This window comes from Mustela putorius, unplaced genomic scaffold (genome assembly GCF_011764305.1).
Source record: "Mustela putorius furo isolate JIRA1106 unplaced genomic scaffold, ASM1176430v1.1 tig00000196_pilon_pilon_pilon, whole genome shotgun sequence".
Lineage (NCBI taxonomy): Eukaryota > Metazoa > Chordata > Mammalia > Carnivora > Mustelidae > Mustela > Mustela putorius.
Genome location: NW_025421310.1, coordinates 3,509,270 through 3,528,769, shown reverse-complemented (window position 1 = coordinate 3,528,769; position 19,500 = coordinate 3,509,270). Strand labels below are relative to the sequence as shown.

Sequence of the window (19,500 nt, the reverse complement as noted above, 5' to 3'; positions counted from 1 at the left end):
CATAGTGGCTGCACTGATTTACATTCCCACCCATGGTACACAACTGTTCCCTTTTCTCCACATCCTTGCTGATACCAACTTCTCATCTTTTTGATAAGGGCTATTCTGACAAGTGTGAGGTGACGCCTCATCATGGTTTGGATTTGGATTTCCCTGACGCTGGTGTTGAACAACTTTTTATGTGCCTGCTGTTCATCTGTGAGTCGTCTTCGGGAAAGATGTTCAGGTCCTCGGCCTATTTTTTTTTTTTTAAAGATTTTATTTATTTATTTGACAGAGAGAGATCACAAGTAGGCAGAGAGGCAGGCAGAGAGAGAGAGAGGAGGAAGCAGGCTCCCTGCTGAGCAGAGAGCCCGATGTGGGACTCGATCCTAGGACCCTGAGATCATGACCAGAGCCGAAGGCAACGGCTTAACCCACTGAGCCAACCAGGCGCCCTCCTCGGCCTATTTTTGAGTAGATTTTTATATTGAATTTCTGAGTTCTTCGTATATTTTTTATGTTAGCCCCTTATCAGATGTGTAATTTTGTGAGTATCTTCTCCCATTCAGTGGGTCGCCTTTTCGTTGTTGATCATTTGTTTGCTGTGCAGAAGCTTTTCCATTGGTGTCCCATTTGTGTTTTCGCTTTTGTTGTCCTTACCTGAGGAGACATCCAAAAACATATACCCAAAAATATACTGCCTGTGTTTTCTTCTGGGAATTTTATACTTCCAGGTCTTATATTTAAGTCTTTAGCTCATTCTGAGTTCAGTTTTGTATATGGTATAATAAAATGACCCAATTTCACTGTTTTTCATGTAGCTGTCCAGTTTTCCCAACACTGTTTATTCAATATGGTATCTGCTCTTCATTCTGTATTCTTGTCTTTTTGTCATAGATTAATTGACCATGTAAGTGTGGGTTTATTTGTGGGATTTCTGTGCTATTACGTTGTTCTGTGTCTCTTGCTGTGTCAGTACCAGACTATTTTGATTACTATAGATACGTAATATAGTTTGAAATCTGGGAGCCTGGTATCCCAGCTTTTTTCTTCTTCCTTAGGATTCCTTTGACTGTTTGGGGTCCTTTGTGGTTTCATGCAAATTTTAGGATTATTCTGTGACAGATACCATTGGTATTTTGGTAGAGATTGTGTTGAATTTGTAGATTGCCTTGGGTAGTATGGACATTTTAAAGGTTAATTTTTCTGGGGCACCTGGGTGGCTCAGTGGGTTAAAGCCTCTGCCTTCAGCTCGGGTCATGATCCCAGGGTCCTGGGATCGAGCCCTGTATCGGGCTCTCTGCTCTGCGGGGAAGCCTGCTTCCTCCTCCTCCTCTCTCTCTCTCTGCCTGCCTCTCTGCCTACTTGGGGTCTCTGTCTGTCAAATAAATAAATAAAATCTTTTTTATTTTTTATTTTTATTTTTTTTTAAAGATTTTATTTATTTATTTGACAGAGAGAGATCCCAAGTAGGCAGAGAGGCAGAGAGGAGGAGGCAGACTCCCTGCTGAGCAGAGAGCCCGATGCGGGACTCGATCCCAGGACCCTGAGATCATGACCTGAGCCGAAGGCAGCAGCTTAACCCACTGAGCCACCCAGGCACCCAATAAAATCTTTTTTAAAAAAAATGTTAATTTTTCTAATCCATGAGTGTGGGTTATCTTTCCATTTATTTGTGTTGTCTTTAATTTCTTTCATCATAGTCTTGGTAGTTTTTAGAGGACAGGCTTTTCACCTCGGTTTAATTTATTACTTGATATTTTATTCTTTTTGATGCAGTTGTAAATTGGATTATTTTCTTAAGTTTTCTTTCAGATAGTTTGTTATTAGTGTATGCAAATGCAACATATTTCTATATATTGATTATGTATCCTGCAAATTTACTGAATTCATTTATTAGTTCCAGTAGTTTTAGGGTGGAGGTTTTAAGGTTTTATATGTGCAGTCGTCATCTGTGACTAGTGACACTTTTACTTCTTTCCAATTTGCATGCCTCTTGTTTCTTCTTGTTCATTTGCTGTGGCTAGGACTTCCAATACTGATCTAATTAAAGTGGCAAGACTGGCATCCTTGCTTTGTGCCTGATCTTAGAGCAAAAGCTTTCAGCTTTTCACTATTAAGTATGATGTTAGCTGTGGGTTTGTCGTATATGGCCTTTATTCTATTGAATTACGTTTCTTCTATATTCACCTTTTTTTAGAGTTTTCGTCATAAATGGATATTGAATTTTGTCACATGCTTTTTCTGCACCTATTGAGATGATCATATAATTTTTATACCTTATTTTGTTAATGTGGTGTATCATATTGATTGATTGGCTAATGTTGAACCCTCCTTGCATCCCTAGAATAAATCCCGCTTGATCATGGTCTATGATCCTTTTAATGTATTATTGAATTCAGTTTGCTAATATTTTTTTTAAGGATTTTATTTATTTATTTGACAGACAGAGATTACAAGTAGACAGAGAGGCAGTCAGAGAGAGGAGGAAGCAGGCTCCCTGCTGAGCAGAGAGCCCGATTCGGGGCTCAATCCTAGGACCCTGGGATCATGACCTGAGCTGAAGGCAGAGGCTTTAACCCACTGAGCCACCCAGGCACCCCCGGTTTGCTAATATCTTGTTGAAGTCTTTTGCATGCGTGATCATCAGGGATACTGGCCTGTAATTGTCTTTCTGGTAGTGCTTTTGTGTGGTTTAGTTATCAAGTTTTGTGTGTGCATGTGTGTTTCTGTTTTCTAATTTCAGTAAGTTTTCTTTTCCTAATCTTTATCATTTTTCTTTCTTTTTTTTTTTTAAAGATTTTATTTATTTATTTGACAGAGAGAGATCACAAGTAGGCAGAGAGGCAGAGAGAGAAAGGAGGAAGCAGGCTCCCCGCTGAGCAGAGAGCCTGATGCGGGACTCGAACCCAGGACCCTGAGATCATGACCTGAGCCGAAGGCAGCGGCTTAACCCACTGAGCCACCCAGGCGCCCTCATTTTTCTTTCTTATCCTTGGTTTGGGATTAGTTTGGTCTCATTTTCTTTTTTTTTTTTTTTAACATAGATGTTTAAGTTATTGACATCTGTCTTCATTTTAATAAGCTGTTTAAAGCTGTACATTTACCTCTAATCATTTTGTTTTGCTGTGCCACATTGACTTTTATATTAACATTTTTACTTTTATCAAACTCAACGTCTAAAAATTTTCTCTTGTTTCTCCATTTACACATAGAATCTTTGGTAGTATGTGGTTTAATAAAACCCTATTAAATTTTCAGGGCTGGTATCACAGAGCAGGAGGAATGCTCCTAATCATTCAGTCAGGGGCCCAGGTGTTAAAATTAAGGCTTGAAATAGAGAAAATGTATTTGTTATTTTAAATAGATTACATTCTGAGAAAGAGACTGAGCAATGGTGTCAGTTTTGTGTGTGTGTGTGTGTGTTTAAAGATTTTATTTATTTGAGAGGCAGAGATCACAAGTAGGCAGAGAGAGAGAGGTGGAAGCAGGCTCCCTGCTGTGCAGAGAGCCCAATGCAGGGCTCCATCCCAGGACCCTGGGATCATGACCTGAGCCGAAGGCAGAGGCTTTAACCCACTGAGCCACCCAGGTACCCCATGGTGTCAGTTTTTAATGTAGAAAGAGTAACCCACTCTATCAGGAATTGATTAGGATGACCATCGGTTAATTCATCTTGGTTATTAGGCACTTTTTCCTTCCTCAGAGCACCCTCGTTGACCTTGCTTGAGGTGTTTTCTTTGTCTTGGTTTTTGTTTCATAAGATGGCACAATCCTTTTTCCAGTGTTCCTTCTATATACAGTATCTACAGGTATCTTTGTCAGTAAGTGGTTGGTTGGGAAGTGGGCCATTATCTGTTTGACCTGCAGGGACACAATTTAGAGTGGGTCCTGTCCTGTTTTTATTCTGGAGCCCTTTCAAAATGTGCTGCTATGTGCTAGAGTTCCTCTAAAGGGACTGTTTATTATTCCAATTTCTGTAAGTGCTTATTGACCAGTCACAGATCACTTAAGACACAACAGAACAACTTCCTTTTTTCCTTATCTTTCTGGCAACTCTGTAAGTATTGTGTGTTCCTCTCTCTACACAGGCCGTTACTGCACGATGTTTTCAGGTATTAAAAATAGTCACATTTTGGGACCAAACCAAGAATGAAGCCAAGGTTGCAGTCTCTGCCTCATTCTCTAACTCCCTAAACTCGGTGACTCTTGCTCAGACTTCACTGATCTTAACTCTACCCCCACTTGTCACAGATATATTTCTCTAGAACGATTTTTGCTTTTTTCCTTGAAAAACATTTTTTTTTTAAGATTTTATTTATTTATTTGACAGATAGAGATCACAAGCAGGCAGAGAGGCAGGCAGAGAGAGAGGAGGAAGCAGGCTCCCTGCTGAGCAGAGAGCCCAATGCGGGGCTTGATCCCAGGACTCTGAGATCATGACCTGAGCCGAAGGCAGCAGCTTAACCTACTGAGCCACCCAGGCGCCCCCCTTGAAAAACTTTTTTTTAAGATTTTATTTATTTATTTGACAGAAATCACAAGTAGGCATAGAGGCATAGAGGCAGGCAGAGAGAGAGAGGAGGAAGCAGGCTCCCCGCCAAGCAGAAAAACATTTTTAATAGCATTCAATATTATCAATTTCACAAGTGTTTTTCCAGAGATAATCTCCACTCTCTGTGCATTCACCGTTGCTGCAGTTACAGATGAAACGATAATCACTAACCAGCAAAGAGATGAGACTATGGCTACTCAACTCTTTTATCTCAGGGATAGGATGTCCTCCTGTTGCACACATGGCCAAGTTGTCAGGAAGGCATACACTGTTAAGGTAGAAGATGGCATGTGAGAAGTCTTTTTTTCAGATAGGTTTCAGAGTTTTAAAGACATGGGACATATCTCAGATATTCAGTAATTAATATTATGTGAATTGAAGTATTGTTCTCTAGGTTGGAACACCAACCTGACCACACAGGAGGAATGTTTTCAGTGGGAATCAGAGGCGCATCCTCACCCTTTCTAACTGCTTCAGGGCCTTCTCAAACCCCTCTTTCAATTTCCCCACCACAGCCCTGTCTGGAGGCCCTTCCTCCCTTCCATCCCCCTCCCCTCCCCTCCCCTCCCCGTCTTCCCTCCCTCCCTATCTAGTTAGTTAGTTAGCTGGTTGGTTAAGGGCAAAGGGAGAGAATCTCAAGCAGATTCTGTATGCTGAGCATGGATCTCCAGGCAAGGCTGGATCTCATGACCCTGAGATCAAGGCCTGAGTTGAAATCAAGAGCCCCACACTTAAAGGACTGAGCCACCCAGTCACCCCTGGAAGTTTTTCTTTTCTTTCTTTTTTTTAGTTTTATTTATTTATTTGACACAGAGAGAGAGATCTCAAGTAGAGAGGCAGGGGGAGAGAGAGGGGGAAGCAGGCTTCCCGCTGAGCAGAGAGCCCGATATGGGGCTCGATTCTGGGACCCTGGGATCATGACCTGAGCCCAAGGCAGAGGCGTAACCCACTGAGCCACCCAGGCGGCCCTTTGGAAGTTTTTCCTATGAAACTATTGGAGCCTGTAAAAAGGATTCTAAAGGGTCAGTATTCCGGTCTTTGGCAAGCAACAAGATAGCTGAGAGCTACTCGAGGCGGCGAGTAACGTCACGGTGTGCTGTGTCCCTTTCTGTGTGCAGGCTTTTGGAAATACGCTGCGATTCCCGGAACCTGGAAAAAGAGGTCTCGGGAGGTTTCTGTGACGCCTGCCTATCTCTCCTTTAAGAACCAGCGAAGCCCCGCCCCCTGCAGAACCCGGAACTCCATTTCTCAGAGCTCTCCGTACTTCACCGAGCCTTTATCCTCTGGCAGGAATTACCTACGGCCTGCGTCTGCGCAGTAGCGGCGCGGAAACTACATTACCCAGAAGGCCGTGCGGCCGCAGCGGCGGGGACAGCCCCCCTCCCAAGGTGTTCACGCGTGCGCTTCGGGCGGGGGCGGGATTTCCGACGACGCCCCTGTAGTGTCGGGTTCTACTGTTGTTCTTGGGACCTTTTCTGGTTTAATGCGACCAGAGTCGTGACTGAAGTACACGGAAAGCGCGGGGAGAGGCGTTGTCCCCGTCGCGGAGGCCGCTGCGAGGCGCTCCTGTCTCTGCCCGGTCGCCCGCCGCTCCCCGCCCCACTCTTCCCGCGGGTCGTTGGTGGAGGACGCGCCGATGAAGCCGGCTCCGGTGGGTGCTGCGACCCCTAGACCCCCAGCCGCCCGCCCCCCGCCCCGAGCGCTGCAGCGGGATGGAGGGGCGCCCACACAGCTCCCCGCAGCCGGGCCGGCGGGGTGGGAGCAGAGGGCGCCCCGGCGTACGGTCCCAGCTCCGTCGGTGCGGTGGGGCGTGGCGGGGGGAGGGCCCGGCAGGTGCTCCTGAGTCGGGGCCGGGTGGTGGGGGGCGGCGGGCCTCTCGCGGGTGTGGGGAGCGGAGGGCGAGGCGGAGTGCCGCCTGCAGTGGCGGCGTGGGCAGCCGGGGCGTGGGCAGCCGGGTCTGCGGAGGGTCGGAAGGGGCGGGGATGAGAGAGGCCCCTGCGCAGAGTCACAAGTTTAACGCAGGGGAGCGCAGGATGGGGACCGGAGCGGAGATAGCGGAGCAGAGATGAGATCCTGCGTGGAGTCCACAACGGAACCCACGGGGTTTCAGGCCGCATTACACACACCTGTAAGTAGAGGTAGCGAGAGAAGGGCCATGTCCAGGCTTCTTGGCCTGAACATCTAAAGGGTGGAGGGTGGGGAGCAAGCCCAGGGAGTAGGAGGCGGGAGATCCTGAGTTTGGTTTTGGACTGGGCGATGCTGAGATACCGCGGATGGAGATACAGTACTCATACATGAGTACTTGGAGGTAACAGGCTGGAGGACAAGAGGGGCTGGGCTGTCAGGAAGTGGGGGTTGTACACTGCGGCAGAGCAGGGCCTGAAGGCAAGATCAAGGAGCGAGTCCTAAGGTGGTTATTGCTGATGGGCTCTGTGGTGTCAGGAGGGCTGAGATGGAGCGTGTAGGGGATTCAGCATCCTTAATGCTCCGTGAAGGAGCGTACCTGACATAGAAGGTGTTCTGGCCTGTGCCTAGAAAAGCATGCCTGGAGGCTGTAAGTTTGCTGGCCTGGGTGGGGGTGGGTGTATGGACTCTCAGCCCTGCAGGTCAGTTGATCCCTGTGAGACCAAGGAATAGTCATATTTGGGGAGCAAATGTGTCCCAGACAGGGGCACTGTCATCTCCTCCACCTCTGAGTGTCAGAGGAAGGAAGGAGAACTTCAGTAAAGGGGTCCTGCGAGCGCCCTTCAGGGGATTATGTAGGAGGTGGGGTTGTTCGCAGAAGGGAAGAGTAGCTGAGCTGCCTGCTCAGACTCTCCCTACAGCTGATTGTGTGTTGTGCGTGAATGTATGAAACATTTATCAGTTAAGACATCAGGTAACCAGTTGTCATCTCTATATGTACACATGAGGAGGCAACTAGAAGTTAATTCCTTCAATAAGGTAAACATGGCAATACTTAATAAAATTGCAAAATTAATTTATCTGTGGTATTTGCCAACCATAGAATGTTATATATCACATCTTCTGAAAAATTTAAAAAGCAGAAGTAGTGCAGACCCATGTTTTTAAAACCCTGTCCCTTTATTTGCACTGACAACATACAGAATTGCTAATCCCACAGATAACAGTGGCTGCCAAGTTGTGTATTAATCGTGTTTAATACTGTTATCAGCTCTGTGAGGTGGGGACCACCGTTAACCCCATTTTTCAGGAAAGGAATTGAGGCTCAGGAGGCTCAGTCCCTCTGCAGTCGCACAGCTGCAGGACGTGCACCGAAGGATATGGCACCGAAGTCAGAGGAGCTGAGAGCTTAGTGATCAGACAGAGATCACTGTGCTCCAGCGTGGGCAGGGGTGGTCCAGTTCAGTCTGTAGGATCCTATGATGGTTGCACCTTTCTCATGGCCTCCCTCTTCCCACAGGTTCCCATGGCGTTTGCAGAAATGCTTATGGACCCTGTACGGGTGAATGGAGGATGTGACAGACCTTCACGCACCCCAGTTGTCACCCTGGTGGTTTTGCTACTCCCATAGAAAGAATGGTGGTATCCTGAGATTGTTCACCTGGACTTCTTCCTCCCTTGGGCCTAAAATCCCTGTGGTTTCACCAAAGCTCAGGGTTTTGAACTGAGCCCTGGATCCTATGGAGTGTTGCCCATTTCTGGCAGCTGATGGGGTGAGATGTGGAAGGGCGTCCTGAGCACAGGTTCCAGATTGCTCAGGTGATGGGGTGAGAGTTGGAATGCCCAGGGAACTGCAAGGCTCCTGTGTATGGTGGGAATATGGGGTGGGAAGGGGAGTGCTGGGGGTGGAGGCACACAGTTACCAGATCCACAATCACAACACTGGGTCGTGAGCCTCTGATCTGAAGGAAGTAGGAGCTAGAGAAGGTTTGGAGCAGAAGAGCCTGGTGATACCATTCAGAGCTGAAAGGGCTCTGTCTAGCCGCAGTGTGGATGAGAGGCTAAGTGAAGGTGGGAATAGTGAACTGGTGACACTGCAGGCGAGTCCTGCTGATGGCTGGACAGGGGGTGGTGGCTGGGGAGGTAGAGGACTGGTGCCTTCTGGACAGTTCTTCTGCACAATTGCCCACGGTTAGTGATGCGGCAAGTGAGGGCGTCTGGGTTGTGAAGTGGGGGTAGTCAGGGACAGCCCCAAGGCCTTTGGGTTTCCCTGGAAGTTTGGATGTTCTGTCAGTTGAGATGGGGAAGTGAGTAGTCACAGGGCTTTTCAGAGGGAATAGGAGGTCAGGTTTTGTCACCGATGTCACAGATGTTCCAGAGACTCCTGAGTAGGGGTACCTAGTTGGCGAGGGACACACAGGTCTGGAGTTTTGGGGAGGCATTCACATTGCAGACAGCCACAGCACAGTGGCCGGAATGTGGACTGAAGTGTCGCTGTGCCTCAGTTTTCAGAGAGGGGATCATGAGGTTGTGCAGGTGAGAAGGGGCAGAAGGAGGCCAAGAACTGAATCCTTTTTGGGAGCCTGGGTGGTGGTAGTGGACGTCACAAAGGCAGGCGAGAAACCAGAGTGGGGGACGGGGGTTGCAGGGAGGTGTGCCTCTGAGGGGTGCAGGTGGAGTCTGAAAGGCTCCCGGGGTCAAGGGTAGGAGGTAGGTGTTGAAGCATCTGCACGAAGGCGGTCAGATGTCGGTGAGCTCAGGACAGGGCTCATTATCTCTTCTTGGACTCATCAGCGTTGTGGTGACTCTTGGTCAAACCCGATTGTTTCGTTCAGGCTGGTAGAGGAGTTGAGGTTAAAATGGAACGGCCAGCAGCGTTGCTAGGCCTGCGGTGGGGAGGTCAGTATGCTGGGCTCTGGATGTGGGTCAGGTGAACACAGGCTGTTCGTGACTGCCTGCAGGACAGCGTGTGCAGCGGCAATGTAGCTGAGGACCAAGAGTCTGTGCAGTACTGACGTTAGGTTTGGGAGGGCGAGTGTGCCACAGGTGGCAGGGCCAGGTGGGGAGAACCACAAAGGGACCCTAGTGGTCTCTGGTTCTAAGGAACTTGGGTTTCTGGGGCAGGATGGGGCCACATTGGCTGTTGATTCCATTTGCAAACGACTTCCCAGACCCCACCCACACAGCGGCATGCTGGGCAGCTGTGGCGTTGCCTGCAGAGCAGGCTGGAGGGCCTCAGCACTGAGTGGCCGAAGTGGAGGGGCCAGATCCGTAGCTGCAAGAGCGACACGCGGGCGAACAAGCACAGGAGTGTCTGACCCCAGGTCCTGGGCTGTGGTGCATATGGAGGAGAGATAAGTCCAGCTTTTGTTGTCTGGCAGGCAAGACCTGGGGGACCTGAGCCACATTTACTGATAGAGCAGAGTGCCTCCCCTTCCTGCAGCCCCAGAGCCTAGGTGAGGCTTTCTGTACCCTCCGCCACTTGTTCTCCCGCATCCTGGGTGTGGCGATCAGTGGCAGTGACAGAGAGAGGCCCGGTGCCACCAGACCTTGCATCTCTTCACATCGGGAAGTTGGGGTGGGGGGTGGTGCTGAAGATCCTGGGGGAGAAGCTGCACCTTGGTTGAACCGTCCCCATTTTGGCAGGGGCTTGTGGTTTTTACGGACGTGGCCATACACTTCTCCCGGGAGGAGTGGGGGCTCCTTGACGAGGCTCAGAGAAGCCTGTACCACAGTGTGATGCTGGAGACCTTGGCACTTTTGTCATCGTTAGGTAAGGCCCTTGCACCCACTGCAGTGTCCTGAGCTGGACGCTGGTTTTCTGTTTCCCAGGGGTAACTCTGTTGTTCCCACCCACATCACAGTCACTGCTTCCCTCCTGGATTCCCAGCACACATTTATGGGAGCCAGGTCTGGGCCCAGTGCACTTCTGCTCCGAGTTTGTCTGAGAAATCCCAGTGGTCTTGCTCATCATCGATCTGGTGTTTGGCTTCATGCCGTCCTCCTCCTCACTGACATTCCTTGGGGCACACCTGTGCTGGCAGTTTCAGCCACTAGTGTGGTCTCTATTTGTACAGACCGCTGGTTCTGCAAGACCCTCCTTTGAATTTGTTTTGCTTTTAGAATGTGGATGTTGTTTGAAGGATCACTGTGGGGGCATGCTTTCCACTCCCTTTTCCTGTGTTTCACCTGGGTTGGCCCATTCCAGGTCCCACAGAAGTGCTCATCTTGAAGAAGTCGGGGGGGGGGCGCTGGGTGCCTGACAGCGTGGCCATTACTCCATCAGTGGCAATAGGACATGGCCCTGGGGCTTGGGGGCTGGGAATGGGTGTGGTATCGGGGCTGGGTTCCCCACTGTATGCTTCCAGGGACAGTGGTCATACCTCATTTCTACCTCCTCTTTCCCATGATCATTTACAATCCTGCATTTCCCTGTTCCCCTGCTTTTGTGGCTTCCGTCTGTCATCCTTTCCCTTTGGTCCCTTTACAGTACACTTGACATATGGCCTATCCTGAGGTATTGTGATGGCCGCACAGATCTTTAAATACTCTATGAACACCGGCCACTGTGTTGCAGTCACCCATTTCTGCATTTCTGCGTAGGACCCAGTCTTGTGTCAGTGCTCAGCGGTCCCCAGCAGCTCCGGCCTTGTTGAAAGTCACCTGCAGAGGAGGAGGTTGGGGAGCCTTCCTCTCCTCCCCACACTTTCTCTCCCTCATGTCCTTCCCAGAGTCAGGGCTCTCCCATCACAGGGGCTTGCCAGGCTGAGCTCCGCACCACAGGGCTTCCTCTTCCTGTCTTGAATCCTCCTAGCCTGTCAGTCCTGTGGCCTCAGTGGGGCCACCTCCTGCCACTGAAGTCAGCTGGCACTTTCCCAGCATTTCTCTGCTTACAGGTTGCTGGCATGGAGCCCAGGACGAGGCGGCCCCTTTGGAGCAAGGTGATTCTGTAGGAGGGTCACAGGTCAGGACTCCAACCCAGAAGTCCCAGCCTTGGGAGCGGTGTAGCATGCTCTGGAAGGACTTTTTGCGCTGGGCTGAGCGTGATGGAACACGCCCTGAGCGAGGCCCGCAAACTTGTGGGGGAAAGCATTTGCAGCACCAAAAGCAACAAATTAGAGAGAAACTTTCCAGAAGCGGTGAGGGGAGGCGTCCGTTTGTGAAGAACTGCAGAGGTCACGTGACAGAGACAGGCTTTATACGCAGGGATAGTGGGAACGCCATCCCAGCCAGCTCAGGCCTTCTCCAGCCACAGGTTCCTCATGTTATACGAAAGCCATACTGGGACACAGGAGGTGGAGAGGCCTTTCTGAATGAGCAGAATTATTGTAAGTGCACCCCGTGTGGGAAAACCTTTAGCCATAAACATATATTTGTGGACCGTGAGAAAAGCCCCAGAAGAGGAAAGCTTTATGAGTACCGGGAGTTTGGGAGGGCCTTCCTCCGAAAGTCCCACCCCTGTCAGCACCTGAAAGGCTATGACGAAGATCGGCTTTATGAGAACCCGGAATGTGGAAGATTCTTCACACAGATAACCTGGCCTCGGTGACCATCAGAGTATTCACAGCAATCCGAGGCCTTTTGAGTGCAACCAATGTGGGAAGGGTTTCCTTAGACTTTCCCAACTTGTTGGTCACCAGAAAATCCACACGGGAGAAAGACCTTATGGTTGTAGTGAATGTGGAAAATTTTTTAGGAATCGCTCCACGCTCGTTAGACACCAGAGAGTTCACACTGGTGAAAGGCCACATGAGTGCAGTGAATGTGGGAAAGCTTTCACCCGCAAGCATAAACTTGCTGAGCACCAGAAAATCCACAGCGGCGAAAAGCCTTATGAGTGCAGTGAATGCGGGAAAGCCTTCAGCCGCAAAGACAAAGTCGTTGAACACCAGAAAATCCACACTGGAGAGAGGGCTTTTGAGTGGAGAGAATGTGGGAAATTCTTTATGGACAGCTCCTCATTATTCATCAGAGAGTTCACACTGGAGAAAGGCCTTATGAGTGCCACCAATGTGGGAAATTCTTTAGGTACTGCTTCACACTCATTCGACACTAGAGAATGCACACTGGAGAAAGGCCTGATGAGTGCAGCAACGGAGGAAGGCCTTCAGTTGCAGCTCCACTCTCACTGGATGTCAGGCAGATCACAATGGAGAAAGGCCTTCTTACTGTAGCAGGTGTGGGAAGTTTCTGTGCTACGACTCCAGTCTCACTGCACAACGGAGAGTTCACACGGATTTGAGAGTCCTTACAAGAACTGCGAATGTGGGGACATCTTCACTCACAGCTCTGGCCTCGTTAAACACTGTCAAGTTTGCAGCAGCGGAAAAATGCCTTAAGAGTGCGGTGGATGTGGGAGAGTCTAGCGATTTATGTCATTTTACACTAATTTGCATTTCTTTAATTTTTCTATATACTTGGAATCCTACAGACTACTTTTGCACAGCTGCTTTTCATTCAATTTTTGTATAAATGGACTCCTAAAGTGTATCCTCGTACAGCTAATTTGAGATTTATCCCTGTTGTGTCCATTCCTTTTTATCACTGAGTGGTCTTCCATTGGCTGTGTTATGACACAGTGTGTTTATCTTGCTGACCTACTACCAGAATGGATGTTATACATAAATACCTGAGAAGGGGGTGTCGCTCACAGCTGAATGTTTAACTTTTAAGAATTGGCCAAATTGGTTTCCAGTGTGAATGTGCCATTTTATACTCCCACCAGCTCTTTATCAGTGTTCCATTTGGAACACCTCTTTGTCAACAATAGGTATAGCCTGTCTTTTTTAAGTTAAAATAAGTGTATCATAGTCTTACTTAACCTACAATTCTATAATAATTTGTGGTACTATTTTTTTAAGATTTTATTTATTTATTTGACAGAGGTCACAAGCAGGCAGAGGCAGGCAGAGAGAGAGGGGGAAGCAGGCTCCCTGCTGAGCAGAGAGCCCGATGTGGGGCTCGATCCCAGGACCCTGAGATCATGACCTGAGCCAAAGGCAGAGGCTTAACCCACTGAGCCACCCAGGTGCCCCATGTGATACTATTTTTTATGTGCTTTATTGCTCTTTTGGCAAAGTGTCCAAATTTATTGACTTCTTTATTATCTAATTATTTCAGTAGACAGTTAATTTCAGACAATTTTAGATTTAAAGCAGAATTACTAAGATAGTACAGGAAGTTCTCATTTACCCCATACCCAGTTTTCCCGACCGTTAACATGTTATATCGATACATTTTATGCAATTGATAAATGAATATTCATACATTATTAGTAACAGGAGTCATGCTTGATTGAGATTTACTTAGTTTTTACCAAAATCCATTTTCTGTTCCGGGGTTCCTTCTAGGATATCACATTGCATTTAACCCCCATGTCTTCTTAGGTTCCTCATGGTTGTGACAGTTTCCTTGTTTTTAGTAACCTTGACAGTTTGGGGTTTTTTAAAGATTTATTTTACGGTGCCTGGGTGGCTCAGTTGGTTAAGCATCTGCCTTTAGCTCAGGTCATGATTCCAGAGTCCTCAGATCAAGTCCGGTATCAGGCTCCCTGCTCATTGGGAAACCTGCTTCTCACTCTACCCCTCCCCTCTGCTCATGATCTCTCTCCTGTTCTCTTTCTGTCTCAAATAAATAAGCAAAGTTAAATTAAAGAAAAAAAGAAGGGACGCCTGAGTGGCTCAGTTGGTTAAGTGACTGCCTTTAGCTCAGGTCATGATCCTAGAGTCCCGGGATTGAGTCCTGCATTGGGCTCCAGGGGAGTCTGCTTCTCCCTCTGACCCTCTCCCCTCATGCTTTCTCTCTCTCTCAAGTAAATAAATAAAATCTTAAAAAAAAAAAAAGATATATTTTAGAGAGAGAGTGGGGGGAGGGGCAGCTAGAGAGATAGAGAGAGCGTCCCAAACAGACTCCACACTTGAGTGTGAAGCCCAGCGGGGGCTCAGTCCTACAACCCTGAGATGACCACCTGAGCAGAAATCAGGAATCACACGCTCAGCCTATTGCGCCACCCAGGTGACAGTTTTTTATTAATGTGATAATATATATATAACATAAAATTTATCCTTTTAGCCATTTTTCAGTGTACAATTTAAATGATCTTAAGTACATTCACAATATTGTGTTACCATCTCCACTATTGCTAGAACTTTTCATCATTCCAAGGAGGAACTCTGCCCATTAAACAATCCCCATTCCTCACCTCATCTCCAGCCTTTGTAATCTGTATTATACTTTTCCACTTCCTTGATTTTCTTACTCTAGGTGCATCATGTCAGTGAAATCCTACAATATTTGTCCTTTTGTGTCTGGCTCATTTAAGCACATTTGCAAGGTTCATTAATGTAATAATATACATGAGACTTCCTTTCTAAGACTGAACAATATTTCATTGCATATATTTGCAACTTTTGATTTTCCACTCATCTGTTGATAGACATGAATCGTTCCCCTCTTTTGGCCTCTTTTGGCGTTTGCCAGAAATCCTCTGGCAGAAATGCTCTGAGCATTGATGTGCAAATATCTCAGTCCCTACATTCACTTTCAGGGAGGGTGGGTATGTAAAGAGTTGGCATTGTTCTGGGAAATAAGGATCATATGGTGATTCAAAATTTTCAGGATCCATTGAAGTGTTAGCACCAAAATTTTAAGCTTAAATATTTTCTTATGTCCAGTGTCCTTATATTATTCTTGTTTTTCGTTTGCTCTGCTTCCCAAACTTTAGCTTCTATCAGAATCCCATGAACACAGACTGCTGGGTTCCACCCCCAAAAGTTCTCATTGAGTCAGAAGTAGGAGAATTCACATTTCTTTTCTTTTTTCTTTTTTTAGATTTGATTTATTTGCCAAAGAGAGGGAGCACAAGCATGGGGAGCAGCAGGCAGAGGGAGCAGCAGGCTCCCCCCACCAAGCAAGGACTCCATCATGACCTGAGCTAAAGCAGACACTTAAATGACTGAGCCACCCAGGCGTCCCTGAGAATTCACTTTTCTTTTTTTTTAATATTTTATTTATTTATTTGACAGAGAGAGAGATCACAAGTAGGCAGAGAGGCAGGCACGGGGCGGGGGGGTGCAGGCTACCCGCCAGGCAGAGAGCCTGATGTAGGGCTCGATCCCAGTGATGAGGGAGCAGGAGGCTGGCTGAGGACAAAGCAAGAGCTGGTGCCTTGCACCCCCCCCTTCATTTGCTCCCCTCCATATGTGTAGCATTCCTCAGGCACCCCTGACTGCCATAAAACGATAAATAGTTAACTTGCAGGGATCGCAATCCTGTAGAACAGGAATCTCCCTTGCTCTACAAGATGTCCTAGAGACCTGAACAGGGAGGTTACCTTATCAATAGCACAGATTTCCAGAGGCAAATAACTCTTGGTTCCTGAAGCCCTAATGTCCCCCTCCCACCATAAACTGGAGGAGACTGGGGTAGAAAGGAATGTAACTGATAGCCGGATCATAATGCCCCACCAAGAATCCCCCATTATCTTGATGTTAGTGCCTGACCTAAAGACGACATTGATCAAGCCATAAGGGCAAAGACTTCCCCCCGGCACCTTGTAGGCCCTCCCTAACATGTGAGAACTCTGTTGAAACCTCCCATTCCTTCACCACCTCCCCCAACCGTGGGGTATATAACATGCCCACCCTCACAACCCGGGGCAGCAGCTCTTCCTGCCCATGGGTCCTGTCCCCGTGCTTTAATAAACCACCATTTTGCACCAATGACGTCTTAAGAATTCTTTCTTTAGTCGTCGGCTCCGAACCTCCTCACCCCACCGAACCTGACTTAGGTTCTGGGACTTCATCATTTTTGGCGAGCCAGCCAGGAGGTTTGTGAGTCTTTACATTTGGACTCTGAGCTTCGGTGCCAATTGGTGAGTATTTTCTCTCCTTTTCCTTTACTCTCATTCCAGGGCTTTTTCAAGGAGTATGGTCTTACTGGAACACTTGTCTGTCAATTGCTCAGGCTGTAATCCTCTAGCCCATGGCTACTCTATGGGGAGGAGAACGTCTGCCTTTTGGCTGTAAGCTAGTACCCTGGCCAGAATGGCAATAAGACCCAGAAACTTGATGGCCTCACTCTATTCCTGTTCTTATAGAAAGTTGTCTCTCTTGGGCACGGGACAGCCACCTAAGTCACCAGGACGGCTGCCAATCTTAAGACTCCCGTGTGAGGTTTCCTCCTGATTGATCTAATGTGATCCCCTCCACATGCCCGGTCTAGCCACTTCTGGCCACGGGACCTCCACTGGGAGCCGGCCGAAACCAGTACTCGATTGAATTAAAACGCAACCGGGGACCGTTTCCTAGGGAAGTTGGCTGTAAGGACCACATGTGTTGGAATGTCGCATAGACCATGATGGATTTCAATCTTTACTGTTTCTCGTCAGTGTCTTCTGTAAACCGCCTAAAGCTATGAAATTGGGTAATTTCCCCTTGCCAAACTTTTCTAGTACTTCCATGGGTTAATATGGCGAAACAGTATGCAGTCTTCAGGACATACGATGGCATGGCACAAGCATTTTAGTCCATTCACCAGGCACCCATCAGCAGCCTAGGATGCGATGGGGAAGTGGAGGGACGCCGGCACCCCTCCAGGGCCTTTTATGGCAGGAATGTCTTCCCAGGGAAGGCAGGATGGTGATCAATAGCGATATCTTGAGGGACGCCTCTGGTCGCTTTTGACACACAGGAACCTCTGACATATCCTGCGTGGGACGCTACCCAGGAGTCAGGGGGGATTTGGTAATGGACCTTCTTTACTTTTCTGGAAGCATGGCCTCAGTAGGCTTCTTCAGTTCCCAAGGACTCTACCTTGGGGTGCCTTTTAACCCACTGGAAATAATTTGGATTGCAAAACTTAGGAAAGGACTGAGCTCCTGTAACACTGCATGGCCTCAGTGGGATCTATCAGTTAGATCTCTGCAGGAAACAGGGCAAATGGACCTAGGATACCTTCACCGCTCGTACGTAGGCCTTCATTGCTCTACACCAGGACCCCAGACTAAGGGGCTTTTGCGGAATGTGTTTGCCCAAATGAGTCAGCTAGTAAACTTTCTCCTGACATATTGGATGGTAATTACATAAGTAAGCCTTCTTCTAGTAAACCCAGGTTGCTGGGCCATCCCTACCAAAGGGGATTCTGGCTTTATTTCTCTCTGTTACTCCTAACAGATGTGAGGGCTTCTCCCTCACTCACTTCCCGTGTTAATGGCTATAACTGGAGCCAACTGGGGTTGGTCTAACTCGAGACAGACACCATAAGGAATATTGCCAAGCAGCTGCCGAAACTCTCTTTGTTTCGGGGAAGTTTCCCTGTGTTCTCTGGCCTGACTTGGACTGCCTAACCCCTTCCCCCTTGCTGGTGGGAAAGCATGGCGTCTGCTCCTCTGTTGGGGCTTATGAGCTCTAAAACCGGGAATCTTTTCTCTGCCTCCTGGCAGCACTTTGTTTCTTCTGTTTCCCCCTACGTGTTTCTGTACCAACGTGTATGCAGCCTGCATGACTGGCCTCTAGATCATGCACCACGGCTCCTTCTCTCTCCACTGTAAAGGAGCAAGAAGAGCACCCCTGGACCTAACACTCCCCACTCCAGATCTTCCCACGCATGTCTCAGGTAAACATTCAAAGTGGAGTGGGCCCAGGTGGAACATAAATCACTATTGGAACTAAGTTAAGTTTGTTGGTTTAATTAAGATAAGACGTGTCTTTGAAGTTACAGCAGTAAATGTGAAACTTTTATTCTATCAAAGTTTACTGAAGGTCAGATAAGCTTGTGTTACTTGTTAAAATTTGTTAGCAAAGAAATGACTAAACTGATGGTTAATTGTCTGTCTCAAATTTCTAATGGGTAATTGCTGAAGTAGCTTTCAAAGTCTTTGGTAACCTGAAAGTTTTAAAGTTTTGCTTGGATGACAAATGGAATTAAATTGTGGACATCTAGGTCTTAACCAAACAGGATAAAATGCTAAGTCGTTAATTACTGAATGAAGGTTTGTGCTTTTGACTTCTTACTGCAAAGAAACTAAGAGTATTTAAATCTGCTGGTAAGCTTGTTTTCTACTTAACTGATTCATAAATTGCCACCTGAAGAATTCTGTTGTAACAGTTCACAATTGGTTAATAACTAAAGGTGTTTCTAAGAATACGAAGTTCTGCTTAGTGTAACTAAGACTGATGGAAATAAAAGGAAATTCTGTATGTAGGAAAGTAGGAGATATGTAAGAAAGATTTAAGGAATGGGAATACATTTTGTTGAAGGTAAAGGAAGGTAATTTTGTCCTAAATGAGATGGTTGTTTAGAAGGAAATGGCTTGGGACAAAACCTGAATGCAAAGGAAAGTTGTAGAAGGTTTGTGAAGGGAAATCTTCGGGAAAGGAATTTTAGCTATGGTCAAGAATGGATTAAGATTGAGGTGTTTAACATCCCTAATTATATTTAGGCATGTGCTTTAAAACTTTCTAAGATTTTAGCAAATGTTGACAGGATTTAAATTGTAAATCTCTTTAACTCAGGCTTTTCCTTGGTATGTGAAGTTGCTCATGAAGTACTACTGAACCAATGATAAACCTTGGGTTACATTTGGGAAAATGCTATAACTATTCTAGAGATTCTACGCACTTCCTAAAGTTTTAACGTTTTGAGAGATCATCGCTTGATACTGTAATTATGGAAATGTTATGTATCACAGAAATAACCTGATTTCCTTGCAGCTAAATTGTAAACTCCCGTGTCTCTTTAGCTCTAACCATATCCATTCTGAGTTTTTGTCATTTATAATTGTTTTAATTCTCTGGTAAAATGAGTTTTATCTTCAAGGAGATTCCTATAAAGGACTTTCAGGACAAATACAGATATTTGATAAGCTTGAAAATCCTAAAACTGAAATGGGTAAGAATTTCCAGAACTGACTAAAGCCGCATTCACCAGAATTAGTAACATGGGACTAAATGAACTAAAAGATTATAGTGTTGTGTCTCTTAATGTTTTGTCTTACTTTAAACATTGCTGGTTCTCTCTACTGTTTGCTCTTACAGACTAGGAATACTCCCTCCTAGTTA

At 47.0% G+C, this 19,500-nt stretch overlaps 1 protein-coding gene across 9 annotated transcripts; it reads left to right on the top strand.

The window, feature by feature from the left end:
* The first annotated feature begins 5,452 nt into the window (after positions 1-5,452).
* LOC101689500 (zinc finger protein 547) lies at positions 5,453-15,321 on the top strand. 9 transcript variants are annotated; one of them, XM_013048119.2, is made up of 4 exons: positions 5,530-6,188; positions 7,962-8,214; positions 10,088-10,214; positions 11,338-13,712. In XM_013048119.2, exons 2-4 carry the CDS (start codon positions 8,182-8,184, stop codon positions 11,988-11,990), a joined length of 813 nt encoding a protein of 270 aa, XP_012903573.1. In that variant the 5' UTR covers positions 5,530-6,188; positions 7,962-8,181; the 3' UTR covers positions 11,991-13,712. The 9 variants fall into 9 exon arrangements, 4 of the variants coding, with proteins under 4 accessions (XP_012903573.1, XP_012903575.1, XP_012903574.1 ...); XM_013048120.2 differs by lacking the exon at positions 5,530-6,188 and adding an exon at positions 6,198-6,665; XR_001177020.2 differs by lacking the exon at positions 11,338-13,712 and adding an exon at positions 15,272-15,321 and having other exon boundaries at positions 5,483-6,188; positions 7,962-10,214.
* Positions 15,322-19,500: the final 4,179 nt, after the last annotated feature.

What these genes read in the sequence shown, in the direction of transcription:
- LOC101689500 (XM_013048119.2), top strand. Translation starts at nt 8,182, where the DNA reads ATGGAGTGTTGCCCATTTCTGGCAGCTGATGGG. An exon ending in CATTTCTGGCAGCTGATGGG is followed by an intron (nt 8,215 to 10,087) that starts GTGAGATGTGGA and finishes CCATTTTGGCAG; the next exon opens with GGGCTTGTGGTTTTTACGGA. An exon ending in GGCACTTTTGTCATCGTTAG is followed by an intron (nt 10,215 to 11,337) that starts GTAAGGCCCTTG and finishes CTCTGCTTACAG; the next exon opens with GTTGCTGGCATGGAGCCCAG.